Source organism: Mixophyes fleayi, chromosome 8, assembly GCF_038048845.1.
Source record: "Mixophyes fleayi isolate aMixFle1 chromosome 8, aMixFle1.hap1, whole genome shotgun sequence".
NCBI lineage: Eukaryota > Metazoa > Chordata > Amphibia > Anura > Limnodynastidae > Mixophyes > Mixophyes fleayi.
The window spans coordinates 35291790-35316305 of NC_134409.1; the positions used below are offsets into that span (position 1 = coordinate 35291790).

Sequence of the window (24516 nt, forward strand, 5' to 3'; positions counted from 1 at the left end):
GCCACAGGAGACATCCACCTACACTAAAGTTTTAACTGTAAAAATTCCTGCCATTCAAATAGCAAAATGGAGGAGACCAAACTTTGAGACCCCTGTCATTCCGGAGATTTTCAAGGTGAGTACCATTTCAACTGCTTAAACCCATGATGTGGCTGATAAAAATTTGTTTAATTGAAATACTACTGATGCTCTTTTGTGAAGCGTAACTAATGGATTGGCTGATGCAGAAGTCAAGTCAGTGCTTTTAACACAATAGCTGTGAGTAGCAGTGAGATTAAATTATTTCCAGGCAACCACTACAAGAGAATATGCAACAGCAAAGATGGTTAAGTGTGAATATCTCCCAAATGTTGGCTACCCTATCGGTCCCTTGTGATTCTGTAAATTGTGTGGAGAAGGGATTACAAACAAATGTTAAGCACAATCATCTGCTTGTCAATAACTCTTTAAAAAGCTATTATACACACATATGTTGGCAGGTGGTGATCAAGCCCCTTCCTTTTAACCAGTCTGCCTGTTCTCACTTCTAACATTGTACTTAGAGGCAGGGTTAGGGGTAATTTCCTCCCTGTTCATGCACTGCTAGACCCATTTCCACCTTGGCTCTGCTAAGTCTGGGCTGGAAGATATATGTTTAAATCTCTTGATCAAATTAACTTTCAGGATCCCTATTCCAAGACCTAGCACCCCATTCAAGCAGAAACTCCAAAGGAATAGCATCCAAACCCAAGGGGGCTGTAGTTTTTCTGCTGCCACTACTGAAGCCCTCAGGGCTCCAGTTCATTGCTTTGCCTCTTGGGACTCCCAGAAGGCAATGCAACTCCTGGATCATTTGAATGTAGGAGGCATAATTAGGGTTATCCGGTGATACTGCTCAGGAGCTATCAGCTGGGGATGAATTTTGGTGGGCATCACATGTGTCTGGCCACAGGAGATATCCACCTAAGCTAAAGATTTAACTGAAACAGCTCCTCCCACCTAAATAGCAAATCAGAGGAGACCAAAGTATGAGACCACTATGATTCTGGAGATATTCACTGTAAGCATCTTTTCAACAACTTAATTCTGTAGCCGGTAAACACATTTTGAATTAAACCAATATTGTTGGTCTTGTGTCAAGAGTAGTTTATGGATTCACTCATGCAGTGGTCAAGTCAGCCATTTGTGAGTTGGGTGTAGGAGCATTGCAGGTAAGCTTAAACATATTCAGGGCTCTATATGAGAACTAAATTTGAATGTAAAAGAGTTAATGGGAAAATCACTGCAAAAATAATCATGCATTAATTTAGACCTTGAGTGCAGGTAGGTTAATTATTCAAGCAATGGCAAGCCATAAATTCTGTCTGGCTTCAGAAAAAAATGCTCAATTTGTAGGAATATAAAACTGCTGCTAATCTATGGTGGAATTCCCTAGTCTATTGTTTGTATTGAGAAAGAAGTTTTAGCAGAAGTCTCTGTGTGATATACAGCACCATGGTGTGCTAATCTCTAAGTATCTACTGCTTCTTCATTTAAATCAAGTATACAATATAGTGGAGCAGCAGTACATCACCTTAAAATGCATCATGGGGACATGAAGCCAGTTAAAAATAAAAAGTAGTTGAGCTTATTGAAATAAAGCTCTGCTGGAAAGCACAATGCTACAAATCTGGCTGTGATAATGCATATTAGCTGCAGTTTTGTAGACACAGCTGCCAGCGGATTGCCACTCAAATGCAGTTTTTAACTCATTTACTAACACTGCACAACTTTTCAATCAGCAGCTTCATTACCCCTCAAAATATCTCTATATTCCTCCACTTTATACTACCTTCAGTACAAGTAAGATTTTGCCTTTCTGAACTGGACTAATGAACCACTTAGTATGTGGGTGTACCTGTAGGCGGGGTGTGTTTAGTGATTGGTGGGTAGACATGTCTGGGGGAGGTCTGTATACAGGACCAACGCTCTGCCTACTACATGGAATGTTTTTGCATGTCTGCACTCTGTTTTAGTACTATTATGAGTTACATAAATGATATATGCGCCATTATTAAATAAATATTTAAAGGCTTGTTTTAATCTGTTTGGTGGAATAAAATGAATGAATGCAAAAATTGTATTACATCCTAAGGGTTACATACAATTTAATCTTCTTTATTTGCTACATGTTTGTCCTTCTGTCTCCATCACTGTCCAGTGGTCTCCTAGGAACATTTTGTTAATTCACCTCTACTGTAATGTATCTACATAGGAGATTGAGATTAATGCCTGTGTTATTTTAATTCTACTGGTCAGAAAAAAGTCATAGAAATAAATGTAATACTATGTGTGAGCAATACAAAGAGAGAAAGGCTTACATGACATCTCTATATGAAAGGTAACAAATATGTTTATAACTTACTGCCATTAGGAATTTGTATTTAGCATGACAAACCGTCCTGCACAAAAGGCTAACACAGCAATCTGCCAAACACCACACCCCAACACACAGGTGCGCTCTCGCGCACATACAATTATTGCCTTGTTTTGTGTAGCTGTTCAAAACGATTAGTCCCCGAAATCCAAGACAGGAATCTTCCGAACCGAGACTTGACCGAGTTTGACTCTTCATCACAGCTTTCTTCACTATGATTCTGCATGGTCTGCATCACACACATAAGTTACATTGTATTCAAATCCACCTATAACACATTATGCCCAGATTCATACTTAATGTAGAACTCTACTAAGAACTATAATTATATAATAACACTCCACTACCCCCAAACCAGAGTAGTCAATTTGTGATATATTCATTCTGTACCTGAGTAATGGTCAGTAATTCTGATGAACAAGGCGAGGTAAGTTTGAATTTGAGTACTCCAACAGGGTTTTATTGAGAATTCTGATTGGAGTGCAAATTTTATACAGACTACGGAACCAAATTAGATGTCATACAAGGTTCATTCAGAGAGCGATATGAGCTTGATACATTTTCTGACAACACATTTACAATAAAATCCTATAATGGAATAAAAGAAACAAAAATGCCTAAATTATGAAATACAGTAAATAAAAGGGTGCATTTATAGTACCTTGTAAATAAATGTACCTTAATTTAGTGCACAAAGAACCAAATTCCCTTCTTAGGTTGCTTTTATTATTCTGTGAACATGCAAACATATGGAACCTGCACATCCATTATGTTTACTGGTGAACAGGGTTGATAAAAAGCAAATAGTGAAAAAAACAACATTAGCATTAAATAAAACCATTACTCATTTCTATGATGTCAAATGAAAAATAATGCACTAAGCTTGTACATGGGTAGCCAATGTGGTAAATATATATTTGACCACATACTGTAGTTCCCTTGGTTAAATACAGCTCTGGGCATATACTGTAGCTCTCTTTATCTACAACAAGTTTTCAAGTTTGGTCCTCAAGTAACCACAGCAGGTCATATTTTGTGGAATTTCTTCTGTGAGAATATGTAAAGATAAAGCTGGATCTGACAAATTCAGTAGATAAATGAATCTGTATATAATTAAATAAATCCTGAAAAAAGGTCTAGAGATGAAAAAAGTTGCATTACATTATGTAGAAGATACAGCCCTGGCCCACGGCCAGGCGTCCTCAGTGCAATGATGCGCACTGCGGCATTGAGCACCAGGGGGATGGGCCACTCTCAATGTCCTTGCCCCTTCGTCCTAAGTGAATATCCCAAAAGTATGAAACTATGATTTTACAGAAGAATCTTCCAAAACTGGGTTTCTTATGGAAACAGAGTCCTGATTCATTAATGGACGCATTCTGAGTGCAGTCTGCGTTTGTTTTAAAACACATGTAAGAAAGCTGGAGAAAGAGATACGGCTGAAAAACAAGTACATGAGAGATGCCTACAGCTTGAATCAAGTGCTGCTGCATACGCCACTTGAGTTTGACAAGCCTTTACTGTACATTGATAACGGGCATCTCCCAGTTTTCCTGCCCTGTTCCCACCCTGAAATCGTAGCCTTTAATAGGGGTTCTTTCTTTTTGTGTTCAAAGATTAATTGAACATTGCTGTGTTCTGTGGCGTATTGTTCGGTTCTAGGCATGCGCAGAGTAATTGTGCCGATTATATGCACAAACTCACAATTTACAACCCTTAATGAGTCAGGTTCATAATCTTTGTGATGCCTTATACAAGAGTTCTACCCTATCCTAAACTATATTGAATATCCCCCTACCCTCAGCTAGCAGTACAGCACTGTCAAATGCCAAATAGGTGAATATCGCACGGAAAAGTTTTGAGCTCATGTATAGCTCAGAGTTATCTATAGAAGAGCGCACTCTTTCTGCTAGTTGGAGGTGAAAAATATCACTATGTGATTTTGTGTTTTGGTAGAAATATATATAAGTAAAAAGGCTTCTTAATTATCATGTAATTAAAAGATTGCGATCTAACATATTAGTTAAAGTTCCCTTTTTCTGCTGATGTAGAAGTGGCCAATTCTAGTCCTGGCTTTCTAGTAAGTATGCCTAGTTTCAGCCATATCACATGCACCAGCTCGGGGCAGGTGTAAGTGCCGACTGATAGTGATGACTAACATGACATAGTTTGTATTAAAAACTACATGTATGCATACCAATAGCTAGCACAGAACATGTTTATGCAACTAAGATTGACCATAAAAAAGCACAAAAAACATAAAAAATGCACATTAAAACCATTACATTTATTTATTTAATGTAAATACATATTTTAAAAAAATCTATATTTTTATTAATGATTATAATGCTAAAAGGTTTTCATTTATTTTATGATGTATTTATGAACAGACGCTTGTGCGTATACTGCAGTCTGTTGTGTGCATCTACATATGTCACGTAATATTTAGGCAGAGCACACTGACACCCATATTCAAATTGATATGTTTGGATTTGAATACGGTCGGACCTATGCTCAAGTTCTGTGCCCTTTTTTTAAAACACAACGTGCATCTTTCAGACTTAAATCAGGCCCACTATGTCTAAAGGCCAAAAATAAAATTACCTATATTTAAAAAAATAAATAAATCACATTTTAATTACATTTACTTTTTATGCACCAGATTAAATTATTTACAGATCCTTACCCTTTAAATGAACTATCTTTCAGCAACAGGATATTAGAAATGATGGTCAATATTTACTTAGTCTGAGCCTCACCATTATATGTATTTCATTCTGTCATTCACTATTTAATCTGTCACTCACTAAAAATAGTTACATGAAGTCTTAATTTTATCACCTCAGGTACTAGTTTGATTACTCTATTTATTACCATCATAACCCTTTACAGTAAAATGTAATTGACTTCACTGACTATACTATTTAAACAGATCCCAACTGTGATGAGATTTTGTATAGACTGTAATTAATTACCTTTTACAGCTTAAGGCCATAAAAGTATTATATTTCAATGTTCAAAATAATGGCACCTAAACCCCATTTTTAATGCTTTCCTATATGACCCATATGATCTATCTAAGAGGGTTATAAAGAAATGTACACTAAGTGGACACTTTATTAGGTATACCTGTACACCTGCTTGTTAATGCAGATATCTAGTCAGCCAATCATGTGGCAGCAACTCAATGCATGCAGACGTGGCCAAGTGAGTCAGTTGTTGTTCAGAACAAAATGTGATCTAACTGACTTTGACCTTGGAATGACTGTAGGTCGGGGTGGTGTGGGTATCTCAGAAACTGCTGATCTCCTGGGATTTTCTTGCACAAGTCTCTAGAGTTTGCAGAGAATGCCGCGCAAAACAAAAAACATCCAGTGAGCAGCAGTTCTGTGGGATAAAATGCCTTGTTGGTGTGGGTGTTAATTCTGTGGGTGAAATGACTTGTTAATGATATAAATCAGAGGTGAATCACCAGACTGGTTCAAACTGACAGGGAGGAGACAGTACCTATGCATTACAACAGTGGTGTGTACAAGATCATCTCTGAACGTACAGCACGCTGAACCTTGAATTTGATGGGTTACAGCAACAGAAGACTACAACAGGATCCCGTCCTGTCAGCTAGGAACAGGAAACTGAGGCTACAGTGGACATAGGCTCACCAAAACTGGACAGTTACTGTATTTCTGCTGCAACATCCATATGGTATGGTCAGAATTTGACTTTAACAACAAGAATCCTGATTTATATAAATGGTGCAAGCTGGTGGTGGTGGTGGTGGTGGTGTAATGGTGTGGGGAATATTTTCTTGGCACACATTAGGCCCCTTAATACCAATTGAGCATTTGCTTAAATGCCACAGCCTACCGAAGTATTGCTGCTGACCATGTGCATCCATTTATGACCACACTCATCCCTTTATTCTTACAGAGCACAAATCTTGTTAAGCTGGTTCCATGAACATGAAAATGAGTTCAGTGTGCTCCAATGGCCTCTACAGTCGCTAGATTTTAATCCCAGAGGACCACACTATGCTATTTGAGTATAAAGGGGTGTGAGGCAGGGAGTTTGGGCCTCTGAGCTCCATAGTAGCCGTACTCCAGCTCAGTGGTGGACCCAGGATGGGCGATCGGGACAATCACATAGCAGCACAATCATACATTTTAAGTGGCCATGATGTGATCAAAGGGGGCAGAGTCAATTAGTATCAGGGACGGGGCCAACTGGGACCAGCCAATCATAATGAAGGGGGCGTGACTATGCTTAATCGACACCCCTAAAAATAAAGTCTAGGTCACCCCCTGCTCCAGCTCCCCCTACAGTTCCGCTACCATGTGTTTAAATATACACATTCAGTGGACACTTTACTAGGTCCATCTTCCTACCATTGGGTAGGGCCACGCTTTGCCCTGAAATATTCTGATCCTGCTTGCACAGAAAAGGTTTCTGTACATTTTGTAGCAGTGTCTGCTACAGACAAAAGTTGGAAAGACAGTTTAAGCAGCCCTTATTCTGCTGCTACCTTCAAATAGCAAAAGTAAAAATAGGTTAGCGTGCCTTTAATAATTAATAAATAATTGGTATATGCAATTATGAGTCTTTCTATATTTTTGTTATCAAAGCAAAAATAATTTGTGCCAAGTGCCTGATTGTTTAATCACATGGCTGTGTGGTAGACTCAATAAACTGTCTATTTTCAAGATGTGTTCATTTTCACTGAGATGAGAATCAGCAGTATCTTTCATTAAATCATGTTTAATGCTCCCTTGGGCTTGTGGCTTTACGGTGTACATTGCAGTAGTTATTCTTCATACTAACAGTGTATTTGTGTGGCTCTTACCCTCCATTAACAATATAAGAGGGATCATTAATCACAGTGTCTGATAGAAATTCTATTCTGTTGTAGAAACCTTATTCATACTTTTAAAACAATGCGAGACAGAACAAATAGAGATACATCAGAGCTCTGACCTAGAAATTCAAAACTATTTACCAGTAAAGCATAAAACACAATACCAAAACAAATATAGTTTTCTTTCAAATAGGCAGTAACCTCACAGCTCCCAACATTCCACAGACAAGAATTGGGCCAAAATTGGCCAAGCCCCAAATCCATCCAAGTCACGAGCAGGTCGTCACAAAGCATGCCCAAATTCAACTATACCACACATTTAAATTTCACCCCATTTGTATCCCTGAAAATTTGTTCTGGAAGTATCTGGAGTTCATGGCGGCATGGGTATCTTGAGGCATGATGAGAGCTGTAATTCAACAATAGGGGTACAGCGGCACATTGCATTTCCACCTTCAATAACTATATTAGGAGCGTGGTCAGTAATAGGTCATGTGCAGGTAAGACTAGGGGCTAGATTTACTAAGCTGCGGGTTTGAAAAAGTGGGGATGTTGCCTATAGCAACCAATCAGATTCTAGCTGTCATTTTGTAGAATGTACTAAATAAATGGTAACTGGAGTCTGATTGGTTGCTATAGGCAACATCCCCACTTTTTCAAACCCGCAGCTTAGTAAATCTAGCCCTAGGAATTAATGCAAATTCGCCTGTAAGTATCACACACAAACTTCTAAATAAATATAAATGTGATGTTTGAAACTCACAGCAGCTACCTAATGACTGAACGCTCCACCAAAGATTCGCTATAGACTGAAATCGGGGCTGGTGATAATTGGGCTTGCTAGAACGCTGATTAAATATGTGCAGATTAGACTATAAAACCAGCATGTCAGCTGTGTACTAATTTCCCCTGTAGTGAACTAGAAGCGGGGCGGCTGAAGTAAGTGGCAAGAATCTGAGCATGCCAAGCTTTATACTGGGATCCTTGGACATTTCTATGTTATACTAGTGACTGAATGTTATTGGTGCATACTACCTATTAGACTGTGATTCTCTTTCTATTGCATGCTGTGCTATTAGAAGACGTTGTGTTTTTCAATCTCATCACTTTACTCGAGAAGCAGAACACCTGTCACTATTATCACTACATGGTAATGAGCCAGCCTTATTGCTGGAGAACATCTGTTCTGTGGCAACCAGTGGTCCATCATAAAAGTCACAATTGGCTTACAGTCATCGCACCATGCCATTTCTTCTGATGACAATTTAGTCCCTGTGTCAAATGCCTCCCTCCTGTAGCTCTCAGAACTTGTTAGAGCAGTGATCCAGAAGAGGTCTCCTGTCACATGAGTACAGGATTCTGCTGTATTGAGTGAACAGTGAGGGTCTCTGCACTATGATGTGCCAGTGTGGGGTAAGATGGAGGTTGTGTGAATATTCCTGCACCCCAAAAATAGAAACTTCATTGAATAAATAAACCAGGGATTTATTATTTACTTTTCAATCCCTCAAAAGTAACATAAAAGGAGGCAGATATTTTGTAGACTAACCGATACTCAATAGGATCAATTCACCAGGGATTAGTGACAGCACTGACATCTCTTTGGTTCCTTGTGATTTGATATGCTGAGATCATCCGAAAAAATATCTGCCTTCACTCTGTGTAGACAATTAGTGCACTTTACCCTACCACCCAATTCCCACTGAATGTGTCTTCTGTCTGATCTCTACTCAGAACATTAAAGGTCTTACAAGATAAGAAGGTGGAAAAACCATTAAAAAAAGTGACTTGAGAACTAAGCATTTCTATGACAAGCAGTTTAACAGGTATGCATTTTGAATGTACTAAATGTGCATTAAACTGGTTTTTCTTGGTGACAGGTCCACGTTAACAATTTGCCCGTAAGGTGTGTCTCCTGTTTCTTTGTTACTGACACCATGCCCTTTCCATTGCTGGTGTTGTAGAATTGTAAAACATTTGGACCCAGGTGAAAGCATCACCCTATTAATGTGAGGATTGTTAAGAGAGCACTAATGGCATAAGTTAGGTAGTGCTATTATAATACACACTGGATTGTCAATTGTAAAGTAACAGAAAGCACCCTACTTCATGCTGAGTGGTTGTCATGGATGAGACTGCATATTTTCTCTCTACAGTGCCTATAAGAGGCTGTATGTATACATATAAGTGGGACTGCAAATGGAGTAAGAATACAATTTCCTTCCTGCATTAAGTGAAAATAACAACTACAAATTTTCTCAGGTACATTAATATGTATGTGTATTTTAGGCTTCAAGACAAATATATTAAAGGCTGGAATTAATAAAGGCTAATTATACCCATAACGGTCTGAAAAGTATCATCACATAGTGCTTGGGGATTTTACCATGGTGTGATTTTTGGACCAGTGGCTCAGTTCAGACTGAGCCGGTGCCCCACTTTACTCACCATAAGTTGCCATCTCCTCTTTCCCCCATTCCAGTACTTTCATCTTCTTATTTTGAACCTTGGGAGCTCTACAGCAGTAGGTTTAGTTGTAAACCCCATGAAATAGCAATATTTTATCATCTTAAATCTGTCTTAGAGCTTTGGCCCCATAATTGTGGAGGCGCTCCCAACATAACTTTCTTGCCTTGCTCTCTGGTACCTTCTGTTGCCACCTGTGCACTCTTCAATACACTGCAAGAGGAACTGCATGGCGATTGCTCCAATCACTAATCAAATGGAGCCTCCCTCCCTCTACCTAAACTTCTATTTTATAGAAATGAATGAAGAGGCAGTGTAGTCATCTCTTTTTATGCAGCTTTGGGTGTTAACTATAGTGAAAGCTCTGCCCCTTTATGCTAATGCCTTTAGTATCTCGTTACATTTCCCGCAAATGTCGCTGCAGTGTGTACGAAATTAAAATCATTGTTCACGACAACATGGCTGTAAAAAGTCGCTAAAGGGACGTCCGCTCTTCCCTTTATCGTCCTAAACAAGGCTAGTGTGTATGCAGTCCATAGACCGAGCGATCGGACCATCGATCGCATGTAAAATCGCTCGGCATAAAAAGTTGGTCGAAATTTCTGTAGTGTGTAGCCAGCTTGAGTATTAGAGAGCACATTGGTGACACACCCAGAGGTGGTGGGGGAAGGGCCAGTAAAGACAGGTAAACTGAGGAGCAGGAACTAGAAAATATTAGTCTCTATACAAAAATGTCTACATTTAAAACCACATCTCTGGTTATCAGTAAAGTAATGACCACTGTAGAGTTTAAAGTCATTCCAAGTATATTGCACTAACTATATGTTTTTTAATATATCAATAATATACCATTTCCCGTCTCATCCCACTTTTATATTGCTTATGTTATTTGTGTTACTATTATATGAAAATAGCACATTAAATGTAAAAATCATGATCAATGTATTTTACCATTCCAAAAAATGAAAGTATGCCTATTTCTTGCAAAAAACATAATCGAAAAACACATTTTAACTGACGCAAGAGCTGTGAGGGTAAAGTTATAGGAAAATTATCTACTGTGGTTTCAGAAAAGCATCTCTTGTGGTGTCATGTATAATCGTTCATAGTTATAGTTGAGAGGAAAAGCACTGAATTTCATAAGGAAACTGTCCCAGAGCTAATTCTATGTGGGACACTCGTCCACACAAATCTCTCATGTGTCACAAGAGAAATGTTGTGCACAGGAAAAGTATTTATCAAAATAATCTTGCTAATGATTAACTTTGTGGCGGCACACACCATTGAGAGCTCTCAATATAAAATCTCTCTATAATATATGGATTTTATTGTGAGACACATTCATTAAGGATATTAAAGCAAAAAAAAAAACGAGTAACTTTGCACCTTGGCAAAACCATGTTGCATTGGAGGGGGAGGTAAATTTAAAATGTGGGGACAGATTTAAATTTGGGAAGGGCATATCCTAGATCAAATTTAAACTTAAGTGTAAAAATAAAGCTATCAAGTATTTGTGTTCTAGATGAAAAAACAGCCAGTATTTATCTTATGTGCAAAATAATAAACTAATTTGCAACCCTTGCATTGTAACATGGTTTTGTCCAGGAGAAAACATACTAATTTTTTTGCCTTACTTTCCTTAATGGATCAAGCCGATATTGACAAAAATTTACATTACCTGGAGATCAGCATTTAAACATTAAACAGAACTTATATATTTTTACTGCATGAGTTATTTAAAGCAATCTTTATTTATACCATTTGTAAAGAGGGATATAAATGTAAAGAGGGATATAAAAACGAAAGGACTCTACAACATTTGCTAATCAATTTGTGTATCCCTAATACTTATATAATAAATAGTGATTTATAAATATGCAAGTGAGGCTGATGCTGTTTTATTGCATGGCTTGATGAAGTGTGTTTTAAAATTAAATTCTTTATACTGATTTCTTCTATAGATAGCTCCATGCATAGTCCCAACTGGATCTATTGAAATTAATGTCTTTCTTCAAACAAAAATCAACTGCTTTGATTTATATGTTTGATCTTGGACTACAAATAAGAACTTGACAGAGATGAGTATGGCTAAGTGGTTAGCACTTCTGCCTTACAGCACTGGGGTCATGAGTTCAATTCCCGACCATGGCCTTATCTGTGAGGAGTTTGTATGTTCTCCTCGTGTTGCGTGGGTTTCCTCCGGGTGCTCCGGTTTCCTCCAAAACACAAAAGAAGTAGCCATTGTGCAGGCTGGAAAAATATTCATGAGCATGCAGCAAATCCATTCACAAGGAAACAGTGACCTATGCCTAATTTGTGTCACTATATTCCCAATGAATTTATAGGCAGAATATTGGTTGAGCTCAGAAAATGGTTGCCTCCATTGTGTGTAGATGATTGCCCACCTTAACAATATTATCATATTTTACATTAGCACAACTATTGTGACAGCTTGTTAGGCTAGGGTCACGTGGGTGTGTTTTTTAGCATGCAGGAATGAATTGGAGTAGTAGGAGCATGAAAAAAATAATTTCAACCAACTCTCTGCCTTGTCAAAATATAACACAAAGTTAAAGTTTAAGGACCCAAACTGGTGCCAAATTGCAACATCAGGTCAACCCGACATGCATACATAAAGAAAATAGTAGGTGGACACAAATAACTTAGCAACCTATAACAAAAGCGCATAGATATATGATGCAATTTAAAGAGATTAAACACAACTACGTCTATTTTGCTTTGGCTGATAAATTGGGAGGAACATTTATGCCTCCTGCAGTACTTTTTGCTTTGATTTTTGGCTTGCTGAGAGTGGCAACGTTTTCCCTCAAAAAAGGATTCTGACTAGAATGTGAATTGTCAAAATCACTCCATGATGTATGAGAGTCATTATCAGTGAAAGAAATATTATGTCTACTCTAAATTTCTGGGTAGGTACCCAATTACCCCTGTGATCACTGCCCTGCAACAAAATACACTCTCCATTCTTTTCTTTGACCTTCCAATATTTATCTTTCTTATAGGCAAGTAGGTCAGATCTAAAAAGTGTTGAAAGCCAATCTATAGAAGCATCAGTGTTCAATAACCCCACGATTGTTGCACTAATGCAGTAGTTTCCATTACATTATGGCGTTTATGTAGTGATTTCTTGTCAGCCTAGGCTTCTGATGTGTTTTTGAGCGGCCTCTCGTATATAGATTACTAAGTCACTTGTGTCCACCGACTTTTTTATTTATTTACACATGTTAGGTTGCCCTGGTGACACCTAGTAGTTACCTGCAATTATCTGGTATGATTCAGGTGTTAAATAGCTCACTGTGTATGCCCCTCTTCCCTTTCACAAAATGTATACATAAGATAGTTTAAGTTATCTAAAATAGAGATACAGAGACATATGTCAAGTGGCTAAAGAAGGTCACAGTTTGATTAGTTAAATTTGTTGGCAGAGAAAGAGCACTGCGGGACAGCTACCAACTGTTACCCAATACAAGGCGTGGAGAATGGCGATCCCACCGTGTATCCACTTAACGCGGGAACTAAACCCTAAATGCCTGGCCGTCGCTAAATTTGGCGTCAGAATGTCTGCACCCCTCTAAACTCACAATGCACTCCCTCACTGAGCCGGACAAGCGACCCTCCTCACTAAAGGACCAAAGAGTAACCATTGCCTCGAAGGGGACAGTGACCTGCGGCGAATGATGATACGATTGTATGTATCAGTCGCTGATTGCAGTGCCTTCCTCCCAACTGTGCCTGCTCTGTGTGGGTGAGGAAAAACTTGGTTAAAACAGGCACTCACTATCAAACCTACCCCCGGCGTGGGTGGGTGGGATCTTGTGAACCAGAATGAGGCAAACCAGGAAGTGAGAGGACCTATATAGGAACTCAGGACCATTCCAATGGACAGCATTCATTCTCCAGTGACATTGCTCAGTACCATTGCTCACACAGAAACATTGGTAGCAGTGTTCTTGTCACTCTCCAGTCTTCAGTGCCATTGCTCAAATAGAAACAGGAGGGGTAGCAGTGTTCTAGTCACTTGACAAAAATTGGAAATGACTGGAAAGTAATGTTATTGAGGTTAATAATAATAATGTAGGAACAAAACAAGAGCCAAATTAGGTGATTTTAGAAATAAATAGAGATCCAAAACCAAAACCAAAACACACAAGGGCGGTTTTGCAAAACCAAAACCAAAATGCGAAGTTAATCCAGATCCAAAACCAAAACCAAAACACTGGGGTGAGTGAACATCTCTAATTTAAATGCGTTCGTCTATAGAAGTGTTAGCTAACCTGTGACACTCCAGGCGTTGTGAAACTACAAGTCCCAGCATTCCCTTCCAGCAATAAGCTGCTATATATTGGCAAAGCATGCTGGGACTTGTAGTTTCACAACACCTGTAGTGTCACAGGTTAGCCAACACTGGTATATAGGGACACTCTTGTCATTATTTCCGCAGGTTATGATTTGAAGGGGGTTGGATTATGATCCAATTTGGCATCAGTTGGGATATTTAAACTTTCATTTTATGTATTCTATTTTGACAAGGCAGCTCTTGGCAACATGGTCCTTTGGTAAGTATTGTGGTTACACATACCTGGTTGCATTGTTGTGCTGTTTTTCTATCCATATATCTGTCTGTCTGTCTGTCTATTTAAACAATTTATTTATAATTGGTGGTCAAGCCACAAAATTATTTTTTAGTTTGAATGTGACAGAATCATTTTATTGTGCTGTTATCGTATAGATTGAATATTGCAAAATAGATTGCTGAAATTTTTTTGTATGTTAAAAGGAGGTGTGATATAAAATTGACCTTGTATTGTTGAAATAATTTTGTGCCAAGACTCAATTGTGTGCTTTACAAAATGTGTTGTTGTCATAGTCTTGTGCCATAAATAAATTGTGTTAGAAAACTAAGCTTTTATAGTGAGGAATCAATTTTGTTTCAGAAAAAAACAGTTTAAAACACAATAGAATGTATTAGATTTTATCTTTTTAAGAAATATGCAAATCATTTAATCTACCTTTCAGTAATATTATGATGACGGAGTTAGTTAGAATCTGCAGAGAAGTTATAAACAGAAATAGAACATATCAGAGGAACAATGTAACTATTTTTTAACCTTGTCTGTGTCATTAAATTATATCTACCTTGGCGGGTAGTTTCTGCTGCAGTCTCAATTTTAATTACTTTTTCAATTATGTCAGCTAACAACTTTGTAAATACATCTATGCTTCCTACATTATATACAATGCTTCCTGTATTATTTAGTATAAAACGGACACAGAGATTAAAAATGCTGGGTTGAAGTGTTTGCCATTCATTGATCTTGATTGTCTTCTAGGACTGATTCATGTATCTATTAGAAAAATCTGTTCTGTGGAATGGTGAAGTGCTCAACACTGCCAAAGGACTTACCTGAACGTCAGAGCATAGGACTCCAGCATCAAGCAAGAAGGGATCAACTCAGATGGTCCAGAAGACAGCAGGGAGACGGTTAAGAGCTGTTAATCAAGGCTCTCACCTGTGACAAGTAAGGCCTTCGGGGATCTTGCCGCAGGCATGCGCCTACATTTCACTTCACATTCGGGCACAAGGCCATGGTAGTTAGTCTGGCACAAGGCACGGGCCCGTTTAGTTTTATACTAAGCCACATTCTTTTCTTGTTTTGGGCACATTCACGCCTTAAGCCTGTACCCTTATCAGTATATCGGTCAGGCAGTGGACAAACATTTTGATCAGGCCTAGAGCCTGAGGAAACTGTAGAGTCAGGCTAAGAACCTGTGCCCACATATCTATCAGTCACTAGGCCCGTGGTGATACTCCAGGCATAAGGCCTGTGAGCCCATAGGAGTTTATAACAAAGTACATTGAGAGAATGACCACACCCAGTTTATTCTTGCCATTCTGTCCATGCTTTTCTGCCAAATTCCCTGGTGTCCATTTTGGAAGAGTCACTGCAGTTTCCCATTAATTTCTGTGTCCTGTGTTGCTGCACACTGCAGTCAGACCCGCATTAAAGGTAGGCTGCTGGTGTGACCTCTATTCCCTAGGATCCATAGTCAGCCTAGGATCCATAGTCAGGCCCCCATTAAAGGTAGGCTGAAGTAACTAACTCATTGCTTCTGTTTTCTGCACCGTGTGACTTTATTGTATTATTGGGTGTTGTATTGCACTCACTTTGTGCTGTACTTTGTGGGTTTTTTTCAGGGTAGTGCACTACACCTATTCTGAGTTATTTGCGCAGCATAGTGACCACATAGTTGTTATTAGGGCCATTGTGCCTTGTTTGACTAATGTGGGTGGCATACACTACTTGTGTTAGACGTATAACAGACTGTGGGTGGGATTATTGTTTGTGTAATTTAGAGGTATAGCAGAGAAGAGGAGCAATATGTAATTAAGGAGCCGATGGAATCCACGGTGAGTAGGACCCATATTGCAATGTTATTGGCTTGCCCTTGCATCCGTGCGAGTAAGGTGTCCGTGCTGGAAACGTCTCCGTGGCAGACACCCATGCCCAGGCTAACGTAACCAGACAGTAGCAACGGGGTGTGGCAAAGGTGCCTTACCCCAGATACATCCCAAACACACCCAGTTTGGCCAATCCCAGAGTTTCATCATCTATAGGACATAAAGCAAGTATGCTTACTGATATTTGGTTGCTCCTAGGACTTGTGCATGAAGTCCTGTATGTTCACTAATAGTGTAGACACTTAGAGATAGAGGTGGAAGCTAGGTTTCTAGTTAAACAGTTCATAATGTTTCTGGCAGCAGAGGTGCCGAATCACTGGGCAAAAGGGAAAGCAAAATTCAAAGCAAAGGTTAGCACAGGTGGGATTTATTTAAAGTTATGAATTGAGGCTACAGCTGACACATAGCATACACAAAATGAGCACACAGGTCTCAAAATAACACATAGACAAATATGGTGAGCCATGCCTAGAATTCTGTACCCACAACGCAATATATGGCAGAAACTAGGGAACAGCATTAATTTTGTACTTATGCATTATATTTTGGTATTGGATTTTCTTGACAAAATACAATTTGTGCTTACAAAATTTGTTTTGGTGCCAAATTTCAAATCTGAAAAAGCCAGAGTGTTCAAAATCAAATGTGTTGCCTGCCACAATATGTTTTGTATAACTGATTTTGTAGACAATATATATCATACTTGCCAACTCTCCCGGATTGTCCAGGAGACTCCCGAATTCTGGGTGGGTCTCCCGGACTCCCGGGAGAGTATGACAGTCTCCCGAATCTGCCCACTTCCTAGTGAAGTGGGTAGAATTAAATTCAAAACACTGCAATTCACCGGGAATCGCGGCATTTGGCATTTGACACCATTTTCAGAGCCCTGCCCCCTGCACGCCCACCTGTCCCCAAGAGCTCCCAGATCATACTTGCCATAAGTTGGCAAGTATGATATATATATATATAGATTACAATAATGCTGCTTGCAGTGGACATATCTATTCGATTAATATTCACCTGACTGTATGGACAAGGAAACTGTATATGGGTTCAGATTTGATAGACACAAGCTTTATGTCTCACACTGCTGAGTAAAACAGAAATTCTCTTTGCTGTCTGAGAACGGCTTTGTTCAAACATTAATATATAATAAGGCTAAGTGCGTGTTCTGTCATGAACATTCTACCACAATTTACGTGTCAGTGTATTGCAATATATGAATCATATTTTGTTTTCCCTCTGCAGAAAAACAAATTGCAGACAAAGGCTTGACGTGTTTGATCTGTGTGATCATTTGGTGTTTCTATGGGAAATTGTGTTTATGTGCTGCTGCGGTAGATTTGTGTTACACTCCAGCATTATTATATTGTAAGGGAAAATAGCATGTGATTCTACGCTGTAGAAGTCGCTTTGTTTTCAGAAATCAGCTGTGTTCTGTAGTGAAGTCATTCATGTATGCCGGAGCCTCTCTATACATTGAGCAGATTATATACAAAGTAATGCTGACAGAGTCTTTCTCTTGTGATAGAGTGTCCTGGTGACAAGTGGAAAAGTGTGGTGAAAAATTGATTTGGTCATGGAATTTACATAGAGCAGGGGGTACACAGCTCCCTCACTGTCCCTTTCGTTACCTAAGATTTCCTCCTCGTCATTGGTTGTTTCAATTAACCAATGAAATGATGCTTCAAGCAGTGGTGGAACTACCATTGGTGCAGCAGCTGCAGTGCACTGGGGCCCATGGAGATAATGGGGCCCACTACATGGCAGATGCAGAAGGTCAGGGGCCCGGTTCCCTCCTACCCGCCTCCCTGCACTGAGGCCCACAGCTCGCTAGATCCACCTCTAGCTTCAAGGTCCACCGTGATATAGAAACCTAGACTAAACTAATGTGCCACCAATTCCCTGGCTTTCCGTCCCACTGTTGTGCAGCAGATACACACTGTAAAATTTGTGGCTCCAGATATTTCTGGGCCCATAAGCAGCTGTACATGCTGCTATGCTTATTACTACACCAGTGGTCAGTGGTTCCACATACGGAGAAAAAAGACAGTGATTTAGAAGAAAGACATGTTAGATGGCAGCTTCCCCAGAAGCTTTTTGCAGAGTGATTGCCAGGAAATAACAAAAATGATTTTCACAGACAAATCACTACACCCTTCTGTGTTGTTTTAAAGACCCTACTTTCATTTCAGAGGAGGTAAAAAGTCTACTGTAAAAACATTGCTCAAGTAATAAAAGTGTATAAAGCAGGAAACTTACTTTCTCCAAGGGACTCTCTACCCGGGGGATGCTGATCATCGGCATCTGTGCCAAATTGTCAATGGGGGATTTTTGCTGTTCTGTTTGCCGTCCCTTAAAATTGTTAACCACACAAACAACCTGTTATAAAAAAAACAAAAAATTATCAGATATATTTTAAATACTTATAAAATACATTTTAATAATTTATGATAAATAAAATGTATATATCAATACTTACTCATTCCTGAGTAATTGCTGTATGACTATAGTGTAATGATATTAGATGAATTATCACACATAACAGAAATGTAAAATGGATAGGACTTATGCTAATATATGGTCAATCTTGCTGTGGAATTTGTTGCAGAGTATTTCCTACTAATCCATGTAAAAATAGTTTCAAAAACTATTTTGCCAATACAAGTGCCACCATGCACTGACAGCCTATTATTGGATGTTGGCACAGATTACTCTGATGCTCATTGGCCATGGGTACCAAGATGACCGAGTGCTCTTGAGCCAGTATTGTCTAAGAGGGCCCATTTTTCTGGATTCCACCCCCCCCTATAGGACAGAGCTTGATGCTGAACAATCTGCCCTGGTTTATGCTATGACAGGGAGTCACATGCTAGCAACCTCCTTCTTAGTAATGCACCCTGGTGCCCTTTGCCACTACCAGAGGTACTGCCCCACTTTTTGGCCCCCTGTTTTGGTGACAAATAGCACATACTCCATAGTACTATAGCTTATTAGATACTGTAATTATTCATTTACTTTTTAAAACAGGTTTGCCTGATGGCATGGTACCCTCCCAACCTATTTAACCAGGTAGATGGCATCTTGCCAGGCAATACACATAACAAAACCACCAACTGAAACCTGATATTTAACATCTGGTTTTACCATATATTTTGGCCTGAAATGTGTCAGTACTCTCTTACCCTAAAAATACATACCAGAAACACAGCTATTGATATTCCAATGAGAAACCCAGCAATGACGTCTGACCAATGATTCCGATATTCTGCCACCCTGTTTATTCCAGTAAGAAATGCCAGACACATCAAGCCAAGGCAAAGGACAGGTTTCGCAAGTCGCGTCCCTTTGGTTTTAATGGTGCTGGTAATATACATCTAAAAGAGAAATAAGTACAAGGAATCATTTGGTTATTAAAATTTTTTAATCAAATGGATTTAAAGCAATAGACGGTAATTACAAGTACATTTTTGGGACATAATATAAGGAATATAAAACATATCACTTTGTAGCTCAAATAGGTTTATGGTCACAAAAACAGTTTTGTCAAGTAAATATCACAACAAATTATTTTGTTACATTTTCTAACTTTGTATAGTAATTTTTTCAGCCACAAATCAGATATGTTAAATAAATATAATACTACATAAATTATAAATGATTCATTTAAGCCCAAAATGTTGTACCCTTTATATATTATGATGTATCTAGAAATCATTTATATCAACAAAACTAAAACCAACCAAGAAGTTGCTGTAGAATAGTGAGATACAAGACATTTATTCTTTACTAGTTTCTGCCATATGTCATCACATAATCATTTTTATTCATTAACTCTTTCTACATAAAGGATTTAGTAAAACATTGATTCATTTTGTGAAGGATTCTGTCAGTTGAAGAAGCCAATTGAAAGTTTAGTTGGTCATTTAGAAAATAACCTGTTACTCTCATAGTTTTATTGGTTCTAGGTAATCTGCCAATCAACTTATCCCCAAGACTCTGCGGGCTAGATTTACTAAGCTGCGGGTTTGAAAAAGTGGGGATGTTGCCTATAGCAACCAATCAGATTCTAGCTTTCATTTATTTAGTGCCTTCTACAAAATGACAGCTAGAATCTGATTGGTTGCTATAAGCAACATCCCCACTTTTTCAAACCCGCAGCTTAGTAAATCTAGCCCTGAGAATGCAATGGATGCATATTTGCCAGTAGGTCATATTTTCCAGGGAAAATGCTTTACTGATTTGTCCCTGGAAATTTTTGTCACTAAAATGTCTTTTTTGCAGTATTGGCCAATTGCTTAATTGATAATTTTCTGCAAGCTAGATTATTATTATTATTATTATTATTATTATTATTATTATTACTACTATCTTTTAATTATGCATCATGAGAGGGTTCCGACTGAACATATGCACGTTAATACGCTTTTTATAACCTGTATCTTTCCTATGAATGTTTGAAGCATCAATGCATTTACTTCTAAATGTGACCCATAATCTATTACTGTGTTGCAATTAGTTCACATTCATAGTTTATTGTTATTATTATCCTTTATTTATATGGTTCTTAATAACGATTGAGAGAAATCTGAAACTATATACCCAGACAGGAACACACCGATGGTGTCTTCTCCGACAGGCTCTTGACAGCGACTGCTTGTAATACACACTTGAAAGGATTCCGATTAATGAACATGACGGCCGCCCACATTGCCGTCTCTTTCAACAGTGACTGTATTAATGTTGCTGATAAGGTGTTAATTTAAGGAGACGTCAGCTCTACAATGTGCTATACACACATTGTACAAATAGTCTCTGTCGAGAGCCTGTCGAGGAACACACCATCGGTGTGTTCCTGTCTGAGTATGCAGTGTCGGATTTATCTCAATTGGATTAAGGTACCCAACCCCTTGCAATAGAATATATAAGATGTAGAGATTTTCACTGTCCCTTGTCTTTTGGATTTGGTTTTGGTTTTGGATCTGTATTGTCGAAGTCAGATAATTGGATATGGTCATTTCAATTACTATCTAACAACTTGATTGTCTTTGTCTGAAAATTATGCGAATAGCACGCTACGGCATGGAGGAGCGTAATCAACCCTAACACGTGGCAAATACTTCTGCACACAATTAGACGGACACATACACTTGTAATTAGCTCATATTAAAAGTAGCTGCAACACATAGTTATTTGTACTGAAATGTAGCAGAGTTTATGGTTAAATATTATAATGTTATATACACATTAGTGAGATCTGAGGTTCAGGTCACAGGAAACATATCATGTCTGGTATCATGCTAATCCCCTATTAATCCGCAAACGTCCGGTTCAATCGCCAAATGGATCGCATCTTGTGTATGCTAGCTATGGATTATAGGGAGTAAATGATTAGAATGATATTGTCTGTGTAATGTAAATAGACCAGTTTGAACTAGTTCTTGGTGGGAAGATTAAGTATGTGTCTTCTGGAGAGCTGACCTCACCTCTGGACGACATTGTTTGAACTGGCCAATGACCTGCATTGCACTGGGCCTTCCTGGAGCCTGAACCTATGGAAGCAAGCCACATCATCTGTATTATTTTCACTAGATCACTGACTGTATATATGTAGGAGCTCTGGGACCAGTGTTCAGTCTACTTGACCACAGCCTTCAGACCTGAATGAATGTACACTGGATCCAGGGCGCCTGCTATAAGTAACGCCTGTACTTATTTTATTTTGCATTGTTACTCTGCTGCATTTTGCTATTAAATTGCATTGTGATTTGGAACCACATCACTGGAAGTGGACAATTGTTATTGGATAGCGACTAGACGTATATAACAGTATTAACTTCGTGTTTTGATTTTGGTTTTGGCAAAACCACCCTTGCGTGTTCTGTTTTTGGTTTTGGATCAGTATTTTTTGGAAACATTTCTAAAATATGCTAAAATCACATAATTTGGCTCTTTTTTTGTTTCTACATTATTATTAATCTCAATAACACTAATCTCCAGTCATTTCCAGTCAATTTTGAACACCTCATAGGTCACAATATTGTTTTCATCCACTTTCGCTCAGACTGCAGCAAGCTGGCTGGATACTAAGTGACAATGGCACAAACACACGGCAGTTCATAGCACATGTAGGAAACATTGTCACACAGCAGTGGCAGATAAGAAAAGTGGTGCAAGGTGGAATTGTCCTTGGGACCTCCCACCCACCCTTATGTTAGATATTAAAAAGGATATGTACAGATTAACAAACAAACCAAGCATTCCAGCGACAAGGAGTGCCACTTTTGTGGCTGAAGTACTTGGTTTGTTTACTGTTAATGAACTCTACAGAGGCAAGTCATGCCCCAGTGGAAGCAGTTCTTGCATGGTTGCCAAAATGTAGTGATCCAATTTCAAGATGCTGCAAACCCTTGGGTCTTGGCGAAGTGAATAAAGAAGTGGATCCACAACGCCACTTAATTTGTTATAATTTCAGTTTGAGTAGCTTGCATGAAACAGTATGGATTCTCCAATGTGGTGGAGTAGGGTAACATGTCCCCCCTCTCATTATCTTATGGGTTAATGAGAATTTCTTAACGGCTTGTTGCTGAAGCATGTAAAGTGTGGCATTCCACCTACTACCTCTTGCTTCAGTTGGCGGCATGGCAGATGATATTTTTTTGCAGCGGCTGCAATGTTTTACATGCGCGCTGAATTTTGAAAATGCCCAGAAATTTTATGGGCCATGAAAAGCATCTTCTGCACTGACCCCTCATTTTTTTAAGAAAGTCTGCACCACCAAGTTTATTCACTCTGTTAACCCTAATGAGGAATCCTGAGGAGAGTCTTAGCAGGGGGAGCCATGACATTCCTGAGTTTTTCCAGCAGATTGACACTGGTATGTTTCTTTGTGAAACCAGTGATACAAAGAGTAGCTTGTGACTGACCTGGCATTATGTGCTGGCACTACTATGCGGAAAGGATTAGGAGGATAATGGTGAAGCTACAGGCCCTGCTGATGATTGTGATACACCTACCCAGTGGGTTATCATGATCATGTAGTCTTTTGTTTGACTAGTACTGCTTGTTCACACATCCGTAGTTTAGTGGACAGTTACTACAATGGCATTTTCTAAGAACTGAATTACTTTTTACTTAGCCTCCCAGTAAAGCTGAGGAATTGCTGTTTGGGAGAAATGGAATTGAGATGGAATTTGTTAGCATGGACTCATCACCTCAACTAATTGGCTAAAGCCTGATGCATTGATGGTGAAAATTGACATACATCCAATTCTAATAGCTGTCATGGCTTTAGTGATCTTCTGTGCAACAAGATGGGTGCTGACTCTCATACTTGGTTCCTCTTTTAAACGATTGCCTCACAGACAATTGTGTAAAATGTTTATTCTTTTTTGTCCCCTTCATCGGTATAGATGTATCACCCCCCAGCAACAGCAGCTGTAGCGTGCAAGGATGTCTCTTGGGAATCAAGGATTGCATTAGGGGAGTTAATTGGAATTGGAAAACTGAAAGCTGGACTAATAATGAAGAAGTGATGATGAAGGCGTTGACGGCAGTGAGGATTGCATGAGGTGTCTATCTATCCATTCTGCTGCTACCTGATGCTGTGCTGCTTGCTACTATACACTATTTGCCACGTTTTGACAAACAACTTGACTGAACTCGCTGCAAATGACGTAACAGAGAGGAGCTGCCTGGATGGTCCACATCTCTACCTCTACTTATTTTGGCCTAGCAAGAGCTGCAGTTACCTTGACAATTGCTGTCTGGGTTGAAACCAATTCTATTGTTTTCTATATTAATTCTAAGTAAATTTACCATTTCATCCTGTCTAAGGCTCTAGTCACTCTCTACACGCGATATTCGGATCTAAGCTTGCCAGCTACCATCTTCCCTACACGCTGTCTGTTCTAAAATAGCAGAAGAGAGAATGAGGGAGGTATACATCTAAAATATATCGTTCAAAAACTTGTGATAGCCGACATTTTTCCGTAAATCAAATTGTGCCATTTTTGGCACAAGAAACGGAGTCATGGTTTGGTTCAATTCGGAACACCAAAAATCGGATCTGTCGGAATTCCCCGCATCCGAACCGCTCATCTCTATTTATTGATGATTGAAATTGTGCTTATTATTACACAAATACTGTGTCCATATATCAGGAGGCGCAGTTATCCTAAAATGAAACTCAATTCTGACATTTAAATGCAGCAAATGAATTATGAAACTGTATATAAATAAGTTACTATGATAACTAAATGTAGATGGAGCTGGATATATTTGGGCAAAATATTTTTTGTCATTATTTTTATTTTTAGTTCA

General features: G+C 38.8%; 1 protein-coding gene across 1 annotated transcript in view; it reads right to left on the reverse strand.

Moving 5' to 3' along the window:
* PLPPR5 (phospholipid phosphatase related 5) overlaps positions 1–24516 on the reverse strand; it is a 173981-nt gene that overhangs the window by 7454 nt on the left and 142011 nt on the right. Inside the window, exons 4-5 of the mRNA XM_075182335.1 lie at positions 19395–19571; positions 18457–18576 (exon numbers count right to left, since the gene is read on the reverse strand). Of these exons, the coding sequence (XP_075038436.1) occupies positions 18457–18576; positions 19395–19571 (297 nt within the window). The remainder of the gene's footprint in view (positions 1–18456; positions 18577–19394; positions 19572–24516) is intronic.